We start from the raw sequence: 19,687 nt of genomic DNA on the forward strand, positions 1-19,687 counted from the left end.
GGACCAAAAACCCAGGTGCCCCCCGCAAAAACAGGCAGTTTTGTATTTGATCATTTTGATGTGTCCAGATAGTGTTTTGGTGCATTTCCTTTCGCGGGCAGTAGGCCTACCCACAAAAGTGAGGTACCATTTTTATTGGGAGACTTGGGGGAACGCTGGGTGGAAGGAAATTTGTGCCACGTCTCCGATTCCAGACATTTGTGTCACCGAAATGAGGAAAAAGTGTTTTTTTGGCCACATTTTGAGGTTTGCAAGGGATTCTGGGTAACAGAACCTGGGCAGAGCCCCACAAGACATCTTAGATTCCCCTAGGTGCCTAGTTTTCAAAACTGCGCAGGTTTGCTAGGGTTCCCTAGGTGCCGGCTGACCTAGAGGCCAAAATCCACAGCTAGTCACCTTGCAAAAAACAGCTCTGTTTTCTTTGTGAAAATGTGATGTGTCCACGTTGTATTTTGGGGCATTTCCTGTCGCGTGCGCAAGTCCTATCCACGCAAGTGAGGTACCATTTTTATCGGGAGGCTTGGGGAAACACAGAATAGCAAAACAAGTGTTATTGCCCCTTGTCTTTCTCTACATTTTTTCCTTCCAAATGTAAGGCAGTGAGTAAAAAAAGACGTCTATTTGAGAAATGCCCTGTAATTCACATGCTAGTATGGGCACCTTGGAATTCAGAGATGTGCAAATAACCACTGCTTCTCAACACCTTATCTTGTGGCCATTTTGGAAATACAAAGGTTTTCTTGATACCTATTTTTCACTTTTTATATTTCAGGAAATGAATTGCTGTAGACCCGGTATAGAATGAAAAACCATTGCAAGGTGCAGCTCATTTATTGGCTCTGGGTACCTAGGGTTCTTGATGAACCTACAAGCCCCATATATTCCCGCAACCAGAAGAGTCCAGCTGACTTAACTGTATATTGCTTTCAAAAATCTGACATTGCAGGAAAAAGTTACAGAGTAAAACGTGGAGAAAAATGGCTGTTTTTTTCACCTCAATTTCAATATTCTTTTATTTCAGCTGTTATTTTCTGTAGGAAACACTTGTAGGATCTACACAATGACCCCTTGCTGAATTCAGAATGTTGTCTACTTTTCCGAAATGTTTAGCTTTCTGGGATCTGGCATTGGTTTCTCACCCATTTCAGTCACCAACTGGAAGGAAGCTGAAAGCACAGAAAATAGTAAAAATGGGGTATGTCCCAGTAAAATGTCAGAATTGTGTTGAAAAATGGTGTTTGCTCATTCAAGTCTGCCTGTTCCTGAAAGCTGGGGAAATGGTGATTTTACCACCGCAAACCCTTTGTTGATGCTATTTTCAGGGAAAAAAACACGAGCCTTCTTCTGCAGCCCATTTAAAAAATTTGGGCTGTATTTTGGCTAATTTCTCGGTCTCCTTCAAGGGAACCCACAAAGTCTGGGTACCTCTAGAATCCCTAGGATGTTGGAAAAAAAGGACGCAGATTTGGCGTGGGTAGCTTATGTGAACAAAAAGTTATGAGGGCCTAAGCGCAAACTGCCCCAATTAGCCAAGAAAAAGGCTCGGCACAGGAGGGGAAAAGGCCTGGCAGCGAAGGGGTTAATGCCCTAGACACAGCACAGACCTTGTCCATGAAGAGATTTGCCTTCTGGAGAACTTTAATGCTGTGTGAATCGAGACAAATTTGGAATATTAAATCATATGTTGGCTCTGGAGGCAGTTAAAAAACTAGAAAAATAATTCAATTTACAAGGGCAAATAAGCACATTAAGTATTTGGGGTTCCAAATAATGCCAACAATTAAAAATCAATTTCTAGCGAACTATCCATCTTTAGCAGCAGCAGTTAACAAGCACTGGCAAAGCCAATAAGCTGCAACTATGCAGGAGCCATTGGCTTTGCCAATATAAATTAGCTATTTTGTACACCAGCTTGCCAGCTGTTACGCATGGCTAAAAGGGGCATAAAGGAGAGTGGCGTAGAGTGGGGTGTTATAGAGTAGCATAGGGAGGCGTGGAGTGGTGTGCAATTAAGTGGAGTTGCATATGTTGTGTAGTGTCGTGGAGGGAGTAGTGGCTCAGAGAGGAAGGGTGTAGAGTTAAGTAAAGTGTCAGAGTGGAGTAGTGTGTTGTAGAGTGCAGTGGCATAGTGTGTTGAGTGGTATAGAGCAGAGTGGAGTGACGTAGAGAGTGTGTTGAGTAGATTATCACAGTGGAGTGGCACAGACTGGAGTAGTTTAGTAGAGTGGAATGGGATAGAGTAGCACGGAGTGGAGTATAGTGAGTGGAAGGGCGCTGAGTGGAGTACAGCGGAATAGTGTAGTAGAACAGAGTAGAGTAAAGTGGCATGGGGTGGAGTAGAGGGAGTGTTGTGGAGTAAAGTATCGTAAAGTGGAGTGGCACAGAGTGTCAGAGTAGAGAGGCATAGAGTGGCGTGGAATGGCAGAGTGGAGTTCTGGAGTGGCATAGACTAGAGTGGTGGATTAGAGTGAATTAGTGTGTAATCGAAGAAAGTGGAGTAAAGTGGCATGTAGTGGAGTAGAGGGAGTTGCGTATAGCGTCGTGGAGTAGTGTCAAAGTGGCCTAGAGTGGCAAAATAAGTAGAGTTTAATGGAGTAGAGAGCCGTGGAGTGGAGTCAGTGGCTTAGAGTAAAATGGCGTAAAGAACAGGGGGACAGAGTAGACTGGCATACAATACCGTGGTTTTGAGTGCAGTGGTGTAGAATGCAGTGGTGTAGAGTAGTGGTGCAGAGTGGAGTAGAGTGGCGTACAGTGCAGTGGCACGGAGATGAGTGGTGCAGAGTAGAGTGCAATGGCAGAGTGCAGTGGTGCAGAGTAGCAAAGAGTTCAGTGGCAGAGAGTGCAGTCTTGCAAAGTAGAGTGTCTTAGAGTGCAGTGGTGTAAAGTGTATTGCGTAGACTGTAGTGGTGTAGACTGTTGCAGGGTAGAGTGCTGTAGAGCAGTGGCATACAGTAGAGTGGTGCAGAGTAGAACAAAGTGGCGTAGATTGCAGTGATGTAGAGTGTAGTGGAGTAAAGTATAGAGGCGCAGAGTAGTTGGCATAGAGTGCAGTGGTGTAGAGTACATTGGGTAGAGTGCAGTGGTTTAGAGTAGACTGGCGCAGAGTGGCATAGTGCAGTGGTGTACAAGTAGATTGCTTCAGAGTAGAGTGAAGTGGCATAGATTGTAGTGGCATAGAGTGAACTTCACAGTAGAGTGTAGTGGCATAGAGTGCATTGGCGTAGAATGGAGTGGCCTAGACTGGTGTGGTATAGAGTGCAGTGGCGAAGAGTGCAGTGGCTCATAGTAAAGTAGAGTGCATTGGTTTAGAGTACAGTGGTGCAGAGTACAGTACAGAGGTGTAAGGTGGCTTATAGCGCAGTGGTAAAGAGTGCAGTGCTGCACAGTTGAGTAGTGTAGAGTGCAGTGGCACAGAGTGCAGTGATGCAGGGCGTAGTGTTGCAGATTAGAGCGTTGTAGTGTGCACAGGCATAGAGTGAAGGGTTGCAGAGAGCAGTAGCATAGAGATAAGGGCAATTATATCCTTGTGTCCTGTAAAAAACACAAATTCAAACGGAAGGAGTCATTTTTTCCAATATGTCTTTAATGACAGACTTTCCTTGTGCGAATGCACCTGTTGCACAAACAGAAACAGTGACATAAGTGAGTCTGCAAAAGGTACGGATGGGAGAAAGACGCCTGCTAAAGTGTTATGAAATATTACTGATGAGGACTTTTTTTGTTTCAAAAGAACACTCTGGTGTAGGTGAAAGGTGATAACGCAAGTCAAATCTATTTTAATGAAAAAGTGTCCTGTGGCAGAGGTAGTGTCTTCTGCATTGTGATGGTATTACACATAGAGCTGTTTTTTTATTGCGGAACACAAATTATTATTGTATATTGATCTTAGTTTCGGCATGAGATGTTACTGCGCGTGGTGCATGCACTAAGTAATGTTGTATAAACTAGGGCTTGAAAAGTAATAAAAGTGAGAGGCCTGTCTTTGTTGCTTATGTAATTTAATAAGTGATGGGCACAGCCTGAAAGAGAAGATGTTTTTAATTGTCCATGGTGAAAGGGCAGGAAAGATGTAGTGCAATTGTTAGAGCGCGTGGTGAAGGGTAAGTAGACACAGTGTCGGGCAAAGTGTTAAAAGAACCTGAAGCAGGAGTCTCCAACTGGTCGATCGGGAGCTACCAGTCTCGGAGAAGCTCCCATTCCGGTCAGTCTTGTTTGGAATTTGCAGCAAAGGTGAGCGTGCTCGATACGATGCCTAAAAATAAGCAATTCATAGATGCCTCACTTCGGAGCACATTTTATGGAAACCTTCATTCTGAAAAAACATAGTATCCATGAGACGTTTGTGCCTTTAAAGTCAATGGCGGTAGAGCATTTTTGAAGACAGCTGCATTACATTTAAATCTTCCTTTTTTATTTCTTTTGCTCTGTCATTTTCAATATTTTTTCCCTTTCCTCCCTTGCTGTTCTTTCGCTTTCTTTCCCCTCCATTTTTTATTTCTCCCTCCTTGGTTTGCTCTTTCTTTTTCAGCTTTCATTATTTTGTTGTCTTTCATTTCTGTTTTTGTGTTTTGTTTCCATTTGGTTTTTAATACATGTATCCTATTTATTTCTCTCACTCTGTTGAACTTTCTAGTTTCTTTTGTTTCTGTCCTTCTTTCCTTCTATTTCCTCTTTTCTTTTTGTCTCCATAACACATTTGTTCCTTCTGTTCTTTTTCTTTTCTTCCTTGGTCATACTTTCTATCCCTTCCCTGCTTTGTTTCTTCTTTCCTTTTTTCTCTCCCTTGTCATTTTTTCCATCCTTTGGAGATTACACTGATAAATCTCTGATCCAGCTCTTCTGCCATTAATTGTGGCTACAGAAGGACTAGGTGTTTGTTCTAGGTGCATACTCCTTCTGTGCTGCTATCTAATACATATGTAAAGCAGTAGCTCATGATGGTGTTCAGACATTAAAGTTTGGCGACCCCTGACCTAAAGGCAGATTGAGAAGCCTTGAAGTTGTAAAAGCAGAGGGAGAGGGGCTTGGGGATGCTTAGAACTGTGGGTGGGTGGAGGAGAGATTCTCAGAGTGGTTTTAAGATTGTGGTGTCTGTTTCTTTACAAGTGGCAGGGCGGTTAATGTTACAACTTGTGCATCTCTGCATAAAAGCACGAAGGAGTGAAACTACCGCCCTGGTGCCAGGAGACTTGCTGCCTGAACGGAAGTTAGGACTTTTAAAAAATATGGGGGAGTGGTGAGGTGAGTCTAGGGACAGAAGAGGAATATGTAGATGGGAGAAATGAAGTTGTGGTTTATGCTCATCGTCGGTGTGTTGGGCATGGTGCACTGCTGCACAAATGTAATGTACATGACAAACGTAATGTCCAATCTGGTAAACGTAGTTCAGAATGACTAATAAAGAGAGAGGTGTGTGTACCTCTAAGCAGAGTGATAGGTTGCTGTGTTAGTAAACAATACACACACAACACAGGAAAAGGAGGAACAAGCGATACTCATAAAAATTCCAGAGTATCACCCATTTGGAAACCACACAAGGTTCTTAAAAACTGCCCCCACCCACTAGTCGTGGCATACTTCATCATAGGCCTTGCTACAACATCCCTGTGCAACCAAAGTCAGGGATGGAGCATAAGGAATTGGGGAAGACAATACAATACAACACACATATTTAGGAATCTACTCTGCAGAACACACAAATGGAATGGATACAACTGTCTCATGGGGGTGCTATACATACTTTTACCTATGGACTCCCTAGACAGGATTAAAAGTCATATCAAGGTGATGAAATGGGGAAATTAGTATCCCATCATCCCTGTTATCTGCTCACTAGTCGACATGTTTCGGCCCTTGGACCGGTCGGGTAGATCTCTCCTTTTTTAATACCCGGTACCCATGGTTTTGTAAATTGGGATGTGGTGACCTTATTAGTCCCTTAACAGTAAACACACAAGGAAATACTGAAAAATGAACATAGAAAACAAGAAATTAAAGAAAAAAAGAAGAGGCAAGCGTTTTTCCAAGCGTCTATACACACTGATGACCATGCCCTGAAAAAAAAAAAAAAAACACATTTTATACCATTACTATGCTTAATACCTCAGGTTCCTATTGTGCGTGCGAGTAGGAGTCCTGCGCATTGGAGGTGTCTGGGTGGTTGGTGGAAAGAGATACACCTGTTCAGCTCAGTGGGGCTTGCATACTAGTGTGGTTTCTGGGCATGGATCTGAGATACGGCCGGCCACCACTTAAGGTCTCCATGGTGAGGTATTCTTGCCAAAGATCATTACTTCTGCCTTGTTGGTGTTGAGCTTGAGACAGTTGCCTTTCATCCAGTTTGCGAATTTGGTCATGCAGGTGGTGAACGTGTTTCTTGTTTTTGGAGGTTCTTGTCCAAGAGAGACAGTACGAGTTGCATGTCATCTGCGCAAGACAGGATGGTGATACGTGTGTGAATTACACTGTCCAGAGGGATCACATATGAGTTGAATAGGGTGTTGGCTGAGTGATGAGCCACTCTGCAGAGTTTGGGGACTTCCAAGGAATAAGGAGCCAGTCTGACAGCTAATGTGGTATCCATTAAGAAGGAGCAAATCCAGGAAAGCAGGTCCTTGAATGCCAATCTCTTGCTGATGCCCGATGAGAATGGGGTGTAAGACTGTGTCAAATGCTGCAGAGAGGTCCAGGCGAATGAGGGCTACAGTTCCTCCTCTGTCAAGGATCATGCTGATATGGTCTGTGGCAACGATGAGTGCTGTTCCTGTACTATGGCTGGGCCTGAATCTGGACTTCATGGTGTTGAGGAGCTGGTGGTTTCTGAGGTAGTCAGTGAGTCATAGGTTGATTAGTTTATCTAAGACCTTTGCCAGATATGGTAGGAGCGAAACAGGTCTATAGTACGAAAGCATGGCTGGGTCAGTGAATGGTTTCTTTAACAGGGTATGACTGTGGCATTTTCCCAGGTGTCTGGTAATGTGGTGGAGACGATGTAGGAGTTGAGAATGGGTGTTAGTGGATTGCTGATCACTACCAGTTCTTTGGTGAAGGCATGATGGTGCCCTCCTGAGTGGCTGGTCTTCATGGTAACAGCAATTTCCACTGATGACGGCTGGCCACAAGGTCAGAATCCTTTAATCAGCCACGTTGGGAAGCTGAGTTGCGACAGTGACTGGGCCCGGATGAGCATGGAAGTTGCTGATTATGGAGGGTATTTTGTTACAGAAAAACTCAGCGAGCTTGTTGCGAAGGTCTTAATGGGAGTCAGGCTGTCTGCTCATGCACAAGCTGCAGGAGTGGTTACGCCTTTGCTCGGAGAAGGATGAACCCCACTCCTCTTCGGAGATGCTTTTCCAGCTTCAGTGGGCAGTTCCGTTGGCGGTAGGTCTTTTGATGGTGCAGGATGAAACTGACAAGGGCATGGTCTGTCCAAGTCATAGCTGCTTAGTTAAGAATTACGTGCTTACTCAGTGAGTGGGTGTCAGGAATGTGTTAGAAATATTGGTTCTTTCCAATCACAGAGAGCGTCACAAACTGAATAACAAGGTTATTTCCTTTGGAAGGTTGAAGTCAGCAGAGGAGGGTTGCTATATTTTTAATTCTTTCTCAAGTCTTCTACACTCAAATCCTTCAAAGGGCAAGCTGCAAGTTGCATGGGTGCCAGCACAAATATTGAGCCCAACTTCAGAAACTGTGCTTTTTTGTGCAGACTTCAGATTATGCAACAGAACTGGAATGCCAAAGAAAACCTGAAGGACTAAATTGTTTCCAGGTGGCATTAGTGGTCAATTCATTTTGCTGGGCATGTTAACAGATCTCGTGCTGTGTCCGTTAACATCTTTTGCGCGGGTCAAGGAGCTAGGTGCAGTTGGTGAGGTAGAGAAGCAATTATGGTGAACTTGTGTGAGGCAACAAAGTTTAGATCTGATGTAAAATTGTTCAACCTCTATTAAAAACAAACTATTTTGGTTAGGCACATTAAATTTACAATTTTGATCCCTATTTGACCAACACTGTACAGGTGACAAATGTCACAACAATCTTAGAGTCCAGGGATGACCAGCGGCGCAGAGGCCAGGGATGACCAGCGACGCAGAGGCCAGGGATGACCAGCGACGCAGAGGCCAGGGATGACCAGCGACGCAGAGGCCAGGGATGACCAGCGACGCAGAGGCCAGGGATGACCAGCGACACAGAGAAGAGCGGCAGGTTAAGGAGTAGCATAGAGTAGAGAAGTGGGTTCAGGAACAGAATAAAATAGAGCAGTGGGTTGAGGAGTGCCGTAGAAGAGCAGCGGGTTGAGGGGTGCCACAGAGTGGAGCGGTGGGTTAAGGAGTGCAGCAGTGTAGAGCGGTGGGTTGAGGAATACTGCAGAGTAGCGCAGCAGGTTGAGGAGTGGCACAGAGTAGAGCTGCAGGCTGTAGAGTGGCAGAGTAGAGCTGCAGGTTGAGGAGTGGCAGATAGATTACCTTGTCGAGTCGATACTCTACATACAGTGTAGTGGCATAGAGTAGAGTGTCAAAAGTATTGTTGGAGTATCGTAGAATGGAGTGTCATGGAATAGAGTGGCGTTATTTGTCAAAGTGGCATACATCAGAGGGGTGCAGAGTGGAGTATGTCAGAGCAGAGTGGCACGGTGTGTCGTGGAGCAGCGTGGCATAGAATGTAGCTTCGTGGAGTTGCATGGAGTACAGTGAAAGAGAGTGGAGCAGCGTGTCGGAGTAGAGTATAGTGGAGTAGAGTGCCAGAGTAAAGTTGAGTAGACTGAGATAGAGTGGTGTACAGTGGAGTAGCAGAATACAGTGTCAGAGTGAAGGGGCATGAAGTAGACTGTCATACAGTGGAGTGAAGTGGGATGGAGTAGACTGTCATAGATTGGAGTGCTGTGGGGTAGAATGGTGTAAAGTAGAGTGGTGCAGAGTTCAGCTGAGTGGCATACATTGTTGCGGCGTGTCGCAGAGCGGAGAGTGGCCTAGGATGTTGTAGAAGAGAGTGAGCAGAGTGGAGTATGCATGGTGTGGTAGTGCACTCCCATTACAGACAACACATTTTCAACTGAAATGATTATTACATTTGTAGACATACAGTTTTACTTACAGATAAAACTATACAGCACACAAATGATAAAGTGTGGAAATTGCATTGCCTGGTGTATTGATTTGTTTTGATCGTATTAAAATATTTAAGACAGAGAAAGAAAAGTAAACACCAAGGTCCCTCAGAAGACGCAGCTGGACATTTGACCTCCGTCTCTGAATGCACAACAAATGTGACAAGACAAGATAAAAATGTATAGTCCTGTTAACAGAAAGCGAACACTCATGGAAGAATATAGTGATCAGGCTATACTCCACAGAAGGGACAAAGACATGCTGGACAGCCTAAAACAAACTAAGCCAGCAAATAGAAAGCAATCAAATGTGAGTATAGTCCAGTGACTGTTGCACCTGGGACTCCCAACATGGCTGTCGATGTTGGTCGTGTTTAGGAGCACTCTAGCAGCCTGTAAGGATGTCACGTGGTCCGCAGATTGTGAGGAAGACATACAGGAAGGACCTGGATGTTTGAGGGGCATGCGTGTTTTTCGAGGAGGAGCAGTTCATTAAGTGGAGCAATAAGAGAAAGGAGATCCAGATTGGCAGGAGGAGACGTCGAAGACTGGGTTATCAAGGATACGGAAGAAGGATGTGCGAAGAGGGAACCTGACTTGTGCGAGGAGCCAACGGAGAGCAACAAGAGCACTACCCTCAAGTCCATTCATCCCAAAGAGCAGGAGGACGCTTTGGCAATTGCTACGACTCTGGAGGGTTGTGGCCCCAGGCAAGTGATGTGGTTTGGTGCATGCAGTAGACAGAGGTGGTGGGCTTGCCTCCATGTTACTAAGGAAGCTGAGATTTAAACTAAAGGGTGGACAGAAGATTTAAAAAAAAAAAAAAAGAAAAAAAAAAAAAAGCACTGATATTTGATGTTTTCTGCCTGTCATTTTTGGGCACTACTGCGATCATGGCCTGGTGACAGCACAAGGGGACAGGGAGTAAATCGACACCTGATCACCTTACCCTAACCTTTATCTTGAGGACCACTGTATGCCTCCTTTCTGAAGCAGGAAGAAACAGGGGAAAACCAGGAGGGAAACCAAGGACCTAATAAGTGCCTGCCAGAAGTACAGAGCGAAGAAGAAGAAATCTGGGATCCGGGAATCTTTGGGGCAACAGATGCAGTAATAAGGGCAAAACTGACCATGAACAATCCCAATAAAATTAAGCAAAACACCATTATTGATTGGGCGTGTCTTTCCACGAAAGGGGCAGGGACCACAGTGCGTTACAAACCACAAAGTCAGTGATACGCAATGGGTGGAAAGCATTCTTAGGTCAGCTTTCAGAATGTTCCCAAAAAGACAGATGCAATGGCTGGCAGGCTTCTTCCTATAAATGAGGACCAATCCAGCCTGAAACTAAGTTGCCCTTAAACAAGGCACACCCAGGTAGATCATATTAGGTTGAATAAATGTGCATTTGCACACTGTGAATTAGTATATGCACACTTCTATGGTAGATAATTAGTCAAAGATGCAGGTGGAGGTTTAGAGAATGACGAACCATTAACATGAATAAAATGGTCACTGGTTATGAATTACGAGCTGGGAGATCTAACAATCTTGAAAGAAGAAAAACTAAACACAATGGTGAGATACTGCACAGGTTAGTCAGGAACAGAAGGCAAATGGGAAGAAGAGAACAGAATTCAGAAATGCAGATATTCCTGTGAAAAAAATATACTTAACTGTATCCTAATTCATTCAAAATAAAATCTTCCAAGAGATCTCTACTTACACTGGTGCATGTTATTCCACGATTCATGTGTATTAAAGGACTAGCAAATATGGGGTAATGAATGAATCCGAGTGTGTTTGGCATGTTTCTTTTACATGCAAAAGCAGTTACAGTTTGGAAAAAAGTGTTCTGTTTTTACTTTATAAAGTGAACTGCAGGATTAAGTACAATTTCACCAAGTCTGCGGCATCCTGGCTGTGGTAAAGGACATCTTGTGTTAAGGAGTAATCAGAGCCCAGGTAGGTCTATTGCGATTTCTGATGGCAGGGCATGGATGTATGAGGTGATCTGCAAGTTGCCAATCAGACAGAGTACTCCTGAGGAGTATGCATATGCATATATGCCGGTCAGTCATCTTGATGCCACTTACTGGAAGAAAGAGTGTGGTGATTTGAACTGTCTGTCAAGTAAGGTCTGATAAGAATGTTTGAAGAAATGTTGTTTTGAGAGGAGTCGTCTTCATGAGCTGCATAGAAAATTCATGAAAGAAGATTTAACTCTGTGTAAGCAATTTCCACTGTGAGAAACCTTTCCAAAGGAAGAGGGTGAGGTGGGAAGTGGGTGGGTTCTAGTCTGATCTGACAAAGTAGATACAGATCTTGAAAGGGAAACACCCAAAGGATGATTCCTGCTGGCTCAGTTCAGCGAGTTATCCCCCACAATAAACCAGTTTACAGCAGACAAGGTTCCTGCATTATTTTCACATCATCTCTAATTAGCTCATCAGCATTAGCGATCCACTTTTTAGGTTTTGCCAGAGGTGCTTCCACCATGGGCTTACAAGAGATCAAACATGGAGACCCTTACATTTCCTATGTGCCATCTTGGACACCCAACGAGGTTTCTGCCACATAACAAAGCATGCATCATGTTATGGCTCATCACAGACCAGGTCTTAACGCGAGTCCTATTCACACAGAGAATGTTCAGAGACAACTAAGTAACTGGCGCAAAAGTGGAGTTTTGTTTTAGCCATGGTTCAGGCTGGTGTCGTTACTGAGAGTTTTCATTTCACATATCCGCTTTCGTGTCAGCGGTACAAGCCTTTTCATAGTCAGTTTCTGGCGAGATTAGCGAGCTTCCGGAACGTGGCGCATTTATATGTCAAGCTCCTGTACCCGGCAATGCTTCGCCTCTCGTTTTGAATCAGAAGCCGTTGCTGCTGTTTTGTAAGACTGTGCTGGGCGTGTGTTGGTCATTTTACTGCCTTACCGGATTCAGTGAATACCAGCGCTAGAAGCGCTTTCCTGACTATTGCTTATCGTTGCCACTTGCACGGGAGCTCGTTTAAACTGCCACTGCCTTGCTGCTTTGCCACAGGTGTGGAGCGCATTTACCTTGGTAACTTGCCGGTGTCTACACATACAGCAGTGCATGGTCATTATCGTTTCCTTGTCGCAAGCGTGGCGTGTGTTTACCTTGATAATTTGCTGGGGTCTAAACACGCAGGAGCATGTTGACACTACCATTGCCTTCTTGCTTGCCACACACGCAGTAGCACATTTACCTTGATAACTTGCCGGTGTCTACCCGCGCATTAGTGCATTGACACTACCATAGTCCTGTTGTTGCCACATGCACAGGAGCTCGTTTACCTTCGTCTTCTTACTGGTGTCTGCACGCACAGAAGCACGTTAACATTTCTGTTTATTGTTTTCTACCCGCTCAGGTGCGCTTTGGTTTTGCCCTTCACTTGGTCGGTTTCCACGCCCTACAACCACAGATATTCCCTTAGCAGCCACCCCTTCTTTTATCAGGTAGATAACTTAAATCAAAAGTTGGCTCTCATGACCCATTAATGTACACTTAATGGGGACTAGTTAGCAATAGACCGAGTTAGGGTAAAGGGGGCAGTTGTACATAAATTTCTGCTGGTTTCATTACAGAAAATACGCAGGCAACAATGACCTTGGTTTACCAATTATCAAATGGGTTAAAGTAACTCATCTTGAAGGAACCACCTGTCTCACCCCCACTTGTTCTAGTTGTAAGTCAGACATACTTTTCCAGGCTAGGATGAGAAGATGAGCACCAGGAGATTCCAACTCACACAGGCATCAAATAAATAATACAGAACAACGTTTCACGGCGATAGTGAGAATATGCACAAGCGCCACAAAAACAAACTGCTTTATCACATGCAGTACTCACAACATTTACATTTACGTTTATCCGAGGGACGAACATGACCAGCAAGCAATCTATTTTATTGTCTGCTTGGTTTCATAATGCTACAAGATAGCTTGACTCTAATTGCAGTATCAAACCCAGGTCACAGTGTTTGCTCACCTCCAATAGTGCTTTCTTGAAATTCATGAAACTGGCCCTTCACAAATCGCAACACTAGACTCGACTTGCCAACTGCGGACTCTCCCAGGAGCACTAGCTTAAACTGGCAAATTTTATTCCCTGTGTTTGGCCCATTAGGTCTTGACGCTCCTCCTCGATTAGCCATGTCGTAAGGTGACAGCTTTTCTCTTCCAGGAAAATAAAGAAAGAAGATTTTGCCAGTATTCGAGTTTTATCTGGTTCCGGTCTTCTGCTGTTTGCCTATAAAATCAAACCAAAAACAACATTGAGCATGACAAAATGAAACAGACATAACACAGCATATACAAAAATTGTGTTAAGAAAGGAAAACAGGAGATGTAGGAACAAATAATATTGTCCTCACAAAATAATTACATTTTTATATGCAGAAAAGGGGTTGGCTAAAAGGTCACAGTGGGCAATAGAAGACAAAAGTCTTGAAACCTTTGGACCTGTGAAATGGGTTTGGTCAGTAATCTTTATTTTTGTACTACATGTCAAATAGCTTACGTCTTCAGTTTTTCCAGCATGCTTCGAATATGGAAACTATGAGAAGTAAGGACAGACAGGGATGAGTAAAAGGTATTGGGAGGCGACCTTGGCTTTAAGCTTGCTTCATTCCTTTCTAATACTGCACTTCAGGTGTTGTAGACCCACTTATCTCCATTTCATCTTGCACTGTCAGTGTGGTCTTGCCTTGTGAGGAAGCAGAAAATGAAGGTTTTGATTTATTAACGTTTAAACGTAGTGCTGAAATAATCATGTGTGACATTAACCGAACTAATAAAGATTGTACGGGGACAAAATGTGCCCTCAGAGTAGTTTGCCATCATTTATACACGTGCTTTATATAACGTGGTGAATTAGAATTGCACTAATCCGACATAATCATAAACGTGTGCTACGATTTGCTTGTTTGAAATGTTTTAGCTTAGCATTACTTTAGCGGAGGCTTTGGCCTAGTTGCCTGGTCTCACGGTTTAGATGCTCGTATTTTTCCACTGTGCTATTAAACGTGTATTCTTGCTTGAAGCTGTACTTTTCCACAGAAACTGTTCACATGCTTATCTTAAAGTTGGTGCCAGCCTGGCATATTTTCTCTTTAATTCAAGGTCGACTTGCAGGTGCGGACAATGGAGGCTCTGAAAGTAAGCTAATTGGGAGACAATGTTGCAACTTGCGTACCCATCTCCAAGGATAATGTATGCTTAAGTAAAAGCTTGAGAACTGTCGTTTTTTGATTGGTCAATTTGAAGCTAACCTATGAACCCTCCAATGGAGACCCTACAGGACTTGAACTATTGTTTATAAAAATCAGGTGCACGAGAAGAAGGTAGCCATTTGCCCGCGATTACGAACATTCGGACATCGTAGCTATTATGGCCCACTTTGCTGCGACGCCATTTTGAGAGACTTTGATTCTTTCTCTAATCGAGAGAAGGAGACTTTAAATGATTCTTGCCCTAGAGACTGTAACTTTAATTTGATCCCTTGCATGAAGTAATAGTTTTACCTTGCCGCCGTGAGGCATTTGCCCCGTCCACCCTGCCCCTTTGTCCCGTCCCATGCTGATCGAGAAACGGTACCCATGCTGACTGAAGAACGGTACCTGTGAGACGAAGACTTCCTTGTATGCTGATCGTAATTGGTAAATATGAAAGGAAATTGTAAAAATTGCATTGTGTTTCTCTTAGGTAACCAACTGCTGATTTTGGTAAGAGCCCTAGTTAGGAGTTTTCTAAATTAATGTTGCTAAATTGTTTTTTCATGAAGTCCCACATGCCAATGCTAATTTGTGGTTAGATGAGGATTCCATATGTCGCACGATGCAATTTGAGATCTTGTTATGCTGACTAAATGTATGCCATTAGTTCATTACAGATTATCGTATTAGTGATTTGCATTGCTATTATCGAATGCCTTGTGATTCAAATGCTTCATAGATTACACTTGTTTCGACGTTATGGACAGCTATTAATGTTCATATATGTTTATCATTTGGTGTTGAGACACATTTATATTGTGCTAGCTTTGTTAATATAGGGAAATAAATTCACTAACTTTGCAATAAACTGGTGTGGTTATTCCTGACTGAAAGGTCAGGGTTCGCCGAAATGTATTCTGGATTAACTGTAAAGTGTTATGTTGTTCAAGGTGTTGCTTATGTTCGTTATTGATTATTGATTTGATGCGACTGATCGATATAAGAGTACAGAGAGTTCCCACTAAGTCAAAAGATTCATCGGCCTAAAGAGCGTCCGAACACAGGTAAAATTATTACTACGGACCGCTCTATCAGTAGATGGTAGCAGAGGACGGTTACGTCTTTTGGGACCCTGTACTCCTAAAGTACATGGTGTTGAATTAACGGTTACGCATTTTGAGACCCCACTCGGGAAGTTGAATTAGATTTTCTTGGGTAAAACAGATTGACAGAATGATGATGGGCTAGGTCCACCGCGACTTTCCCGGGATCTCGGAGCTTGCGGATGGAGAGAACGGAGGTGTGGAATCAGCGTTGGCGGTACTAGTGATGGTATGAATGAAGTTAGGGTTTTGCGCTTGCACAGCTTATTGCCGCAGGGTGTGTGAAAAGGTTGTGAGGGTTTTCTTTTAAGGATAGCGGAGGTGCGACTCCGGGTGTAGAAGTAGAGAAGTCGTCGAACTTCATAGAGTTAGCGGAGGTGCGGCTCCGAGTGTGAGAGTAGGGAAGTCGTCGAACTTCATGTGCGTGTGGCGCTTTGTGCATAAAAAGGTCCACGTGGTTGTTGTTGTTGAGACGGGCCCTGCGAGGTCAAGAGACTCCGGAGTATGTTGATCCATGTTGTGGTCTGGGCGGTTTAGTAGGTTGATCGGGCGTGGTCAACGAGTCAGTACGTGTGTTAGGGAGTGAAAGAAACTTCGACTTCGGGCTTTGACAAGATTCTAAGTGCACTAGAACAGATCATTGACAAGTTGAGTAGGTCTGCGGGTCAGATTTGCTTGCGAATGTGGGGACTGAGAAAGACGGAATAGCAGCCAGAGGCTAGTGAAGAGTCCCGAGGCTAGTGAAAGGTCCCTAAGGTCCTGAAGCGACTGTGTTACCCTTCCTGTAGTAAACCGACAGATCTGTTTTATTTTTGGTAGCTCGCAATATATGCAGAAGTTGTTACGAAAAGAGGTGAGTGAAGGAAGACTAGCCGCGAGGCTTTGTCAGCCGCAGTGTGAGTGAGTGTGACGTCACTAAGAGCCGCGCTGGGATAGGTTTGTTGGAGAGAAGGGTCGCGCACGGATTGGACGCAGTCCGTGGGACTCGATTAGAAGGGGAAAGGCAGGTGAAGAGTATTCCGGGAATTAAAGTCACCTATTGATTACAAATTTTGTGGAATTAAAGTTACCTATTGATTAAAGTTTTGTGGAATTGAAGTCAAATATTGGTTATAAACTTGGTTAAATAAAAGACGAGAAAAATGAAATTCTTTAAAGCATTCAGGAGTGCGATGAAGGGGGAGTCTTACATTAAAGCGAGCGTAGGAGAGGAGACGCCGCCTGAGGGTACACCAGCTTACATTGTAATGGAAGAAAAGGGGGTAGCTCCGTGTCTTTGGCTAAAGCAATGGCACAAGTGGACAGAGAAACATGGGAGCGTAGCGTTCCCGATACATGGGACATTCAATATAAGGATTTTAGAGAATTTGAGATTCACGATGTACGACATGAAGGTGCCTCCAAGGCCGGCACAGTTTGAGGCTCTAGCAATTTGGGAACTAATGGCCAGACAGCAACAGCAAAAGAAGTTCGAGACCAGAATGAGGAAGGTAGAAAAGACACTAGCGGATGCTAGGTGGGATAATGCACAGAAGGTGTGGAGGTCAGATGTATTGCAGGGGATAAAATTGTTCCCAGCAATTACTAAGGAAGGAGAAGAGACAGGTAAGAAAGCCACCTGTAAGACAGATAGGAAGTGTTCCAAGGATAGAGAGGACGAGGAAAAGTTGAGAAGAGAAGAGGAGTTAGAGGATGAGGAGTTGATAATGCAATTGCTGAACGACCGTCCACCGCCTTATGCAGAGAATGGACAAGGTCCAAGTACCAGTTCTGCCCCTCCAGCACCGGTACAGAACAATGAAACACAGAGTTCAGGAGCGTCATCGGGATCTAAGGACCCGGGTCTGCTGTTCACCCCGCAGATACCGCAGGTTAGGAGAATATATCCAGATGTGCCCGTGTTGAAACCAGCAGAAAATTATCAGCCGCAGATGCCAGGGTACTACAGTAGTGATAACGGTGCGGGAATGATTCTAGATCCAACAGTAAGGGGAGTACAGAATGGTTACAACCAAACAATGGCACAAGCTGAATCAACTCAGTTTTTGATGCCTCAAAAGCAGATGCAGGGAGGAAACGCACATGCTCAGATGACGGGGAGCCAGATGGGCATGCCGGCAATGATGACCCATGGTGTGGGAATGAACATGCCTCAGAACATGGGGAATGGACAGAACCCAGACGCGATATCACTACCCATTACTGTAGGTCCAGCGGTACCTCTGTATAGTCAGCCTAATTCGGGTCTGAGCAGTCAGGGATCAATGCTACAGAATGGGACAGAAAGAAGGTGCATAGAAAACACTCCAGGAATAACTCAGATAGCGACTCAGCCAAATGGGTCTGGGTCCTTGATGGAGTTTAGTCCTATATGTGCTCAGTCAACACTGGTGAGGTCGAGTCCCCCACTGATACCACCTCTCACATCGAACACTGAAAAGCTGCCGCAGCCATCGATGGCAGTCGATGTGAACGCTACCCTGATGGGGGTGAATGCGCAACAGCTGACACAGTGGTTCAACAGTCTGAATTCTACACAAAGTTCAGCTAGTGGGAAAGGAGAAGACTATATGAATAGGGTCAGGTTGAACATGGAAGCACAAGAATTGGTGGAAGGGACTATGGGCGTGAACAGGTTAGAGTCCTACACGGAAGAAGAGCTGAGGTATCTATGTCCCAGGATTACGAAGGAAGTGAACAAGATACATAAGAGCTTGCAGGAAGCAGCTGACAGAAACGGGGTTGACATAGACAAAACGAAACACTTGAGCAGGAGCTACAGGTTAGATTTTGGGACCACAGATTTTGAACACATGAGGTCAGCAGGCATGAAGACACACCTTAGAGAATTGCTGCAGAGTGCACAAGTGTGGAGGTGCTTAGACAAATGGGAAAGCAGGTGGGTAAAGAGGAAGGACAAGAGGAGGGACAGTGCTACAGAGCACAATGAGAAAAGACCGCAGAGTAGTGATACAGTAACAATGCTACCAATGAGGGAGACAGCAGGGGGAAAATTAGTACATGTACCATGGCACAGAAGCGACATTCAGTCCTTTACAGACGATTTTCCCAAACTAAGAGAGAAGCTGATTGAATGGTATCAGCAGACTGATAGGTTTGTGAAGCTTGCAAAATGTCTCTGGGAAGACCTGAACACTCTCTTTGAGATTGTGGTTCCGGCAGATTTGTGGGAGGATTGCAAAAGAGCTGTAGGTTGGCCGACAAGTGAACCTGAGAGGGACAGGGAGACAGGTGCACCGTCACCTTTGGTGATGAGCTTGTACTATAAGGTGATTGAGCATTTGAAAACGAAGGTACCCGCGAAGAATGTGGATTGGCAGAAGATTGACCGAACTGCCCAAGAGACTAAAGAATCGATTCATAGTTACTATGAGAGGTTGTTGAAGGCGTTCAAGAATTACAGTGGCACGGAAACAATTGAGGCGAAGGACATGCTCCATTTTGTCTTCAGATTTGTGGAAGGGCTGAGGCCAGAGATAAGTCAGATGATAAAGTCACATTTGATTTGTTGGCAGTCTAAACCGATTGACGAAGTCTTGACTTATGCGAAATACTGTAGCGACGAAATTGAAGTGAAACAGAAAAAGCTGAAAGAGAAGGTGATGATGATGCAGCTTAAGGCAGCTCAAACAGGTTTGCAAGGTTTGCAAGGGATACAAGGGTTCCCACAGCAGGTACCACAACAGCAGTTACAGTTGCAGGGAAACATGGCGTTTCAGCCACAGGCCAGAGGCAGAGGCCGAGGAGGTTTTGTGAATAATGGTCCGGATTTGAACACTGTTGTGACGGGTGTGCAGGCAATGAAGAAGGTGATGCCGTGTCACGTGTGCGGAATCGTCGGTCATTGGAAACGCGAGTGCCCGATGGTGGTGCAGGAAGGTGCAGGTGTAGGTGCAGGTGTAGGTGCAGGTGTAGGTGCAGGTGTAGGTGTAGGTATTGGTCAGCAAAACAATGATGTCAATGCATTTCAGACAATGAGGGGACCGAAACTGAGAGGTCCAAGCCCAAATTTTCAGACTGTAAATCAATTGCAGGGATTACAACCTATGCAGCAGATGCAGATGCCTCGTATGCAGATGACGCAAATGCAGCCAATGCAACAGCAGTTACCTATGGTACCTAATCAGCAAATGCAAATACCATTGGCACCAATGAGTCAGCAGCAAGTGATGGTTCCTCCACAGGTAACGGGTCAGGTAATGAGTACAAATGGC

At 44.5% G+C, this 19,687-nt stretch overlaps 1 protein-coding gene across 2 annotated transcripts in view; it reads right to left on the reverse strand.

The window, feature by feature from the left end:
• Nucleotides 1–19,687, reverse strand: part of RAB5A (RAB5A, member RAS oncogene family) — a 146,446-nt gene that overhangs the window by 82,367 nt on the left and 44,392 nt on the right. For both annotated transcript variants that reach the window (XM_069212067.1, XM_069212068.1), the window contains exon 2: nt 13,125–13,385. In XM_069212067.1, coding sequence (XP_069068168.1) covers nt 13,125–13,290 — 166 coding nt within the window. In that variant the 5' untranslated portion in view covers nt 13,291–13,385. The remainder of the gene's footprint in view (nt 1–13,124; nt 13,386–19,687) is intronic.

The sequence above is a fragment of the Pleurodeles waltl genome, chromosome 10, assembly GCF_031143425.1.
Source record: "Pleurodeles waltl isolate 20211129_DDA chromosome 10, aPleWal1.hap1.20221129, whole genome shotgun sequence".
In the NCBI taxonomy this organism is placed as follows: Eukaryota; Metazoa; Chordata; class Amphibia; order Caudata; family Salamandridae; genus Pleurodeles; species Pleurodeles waltl.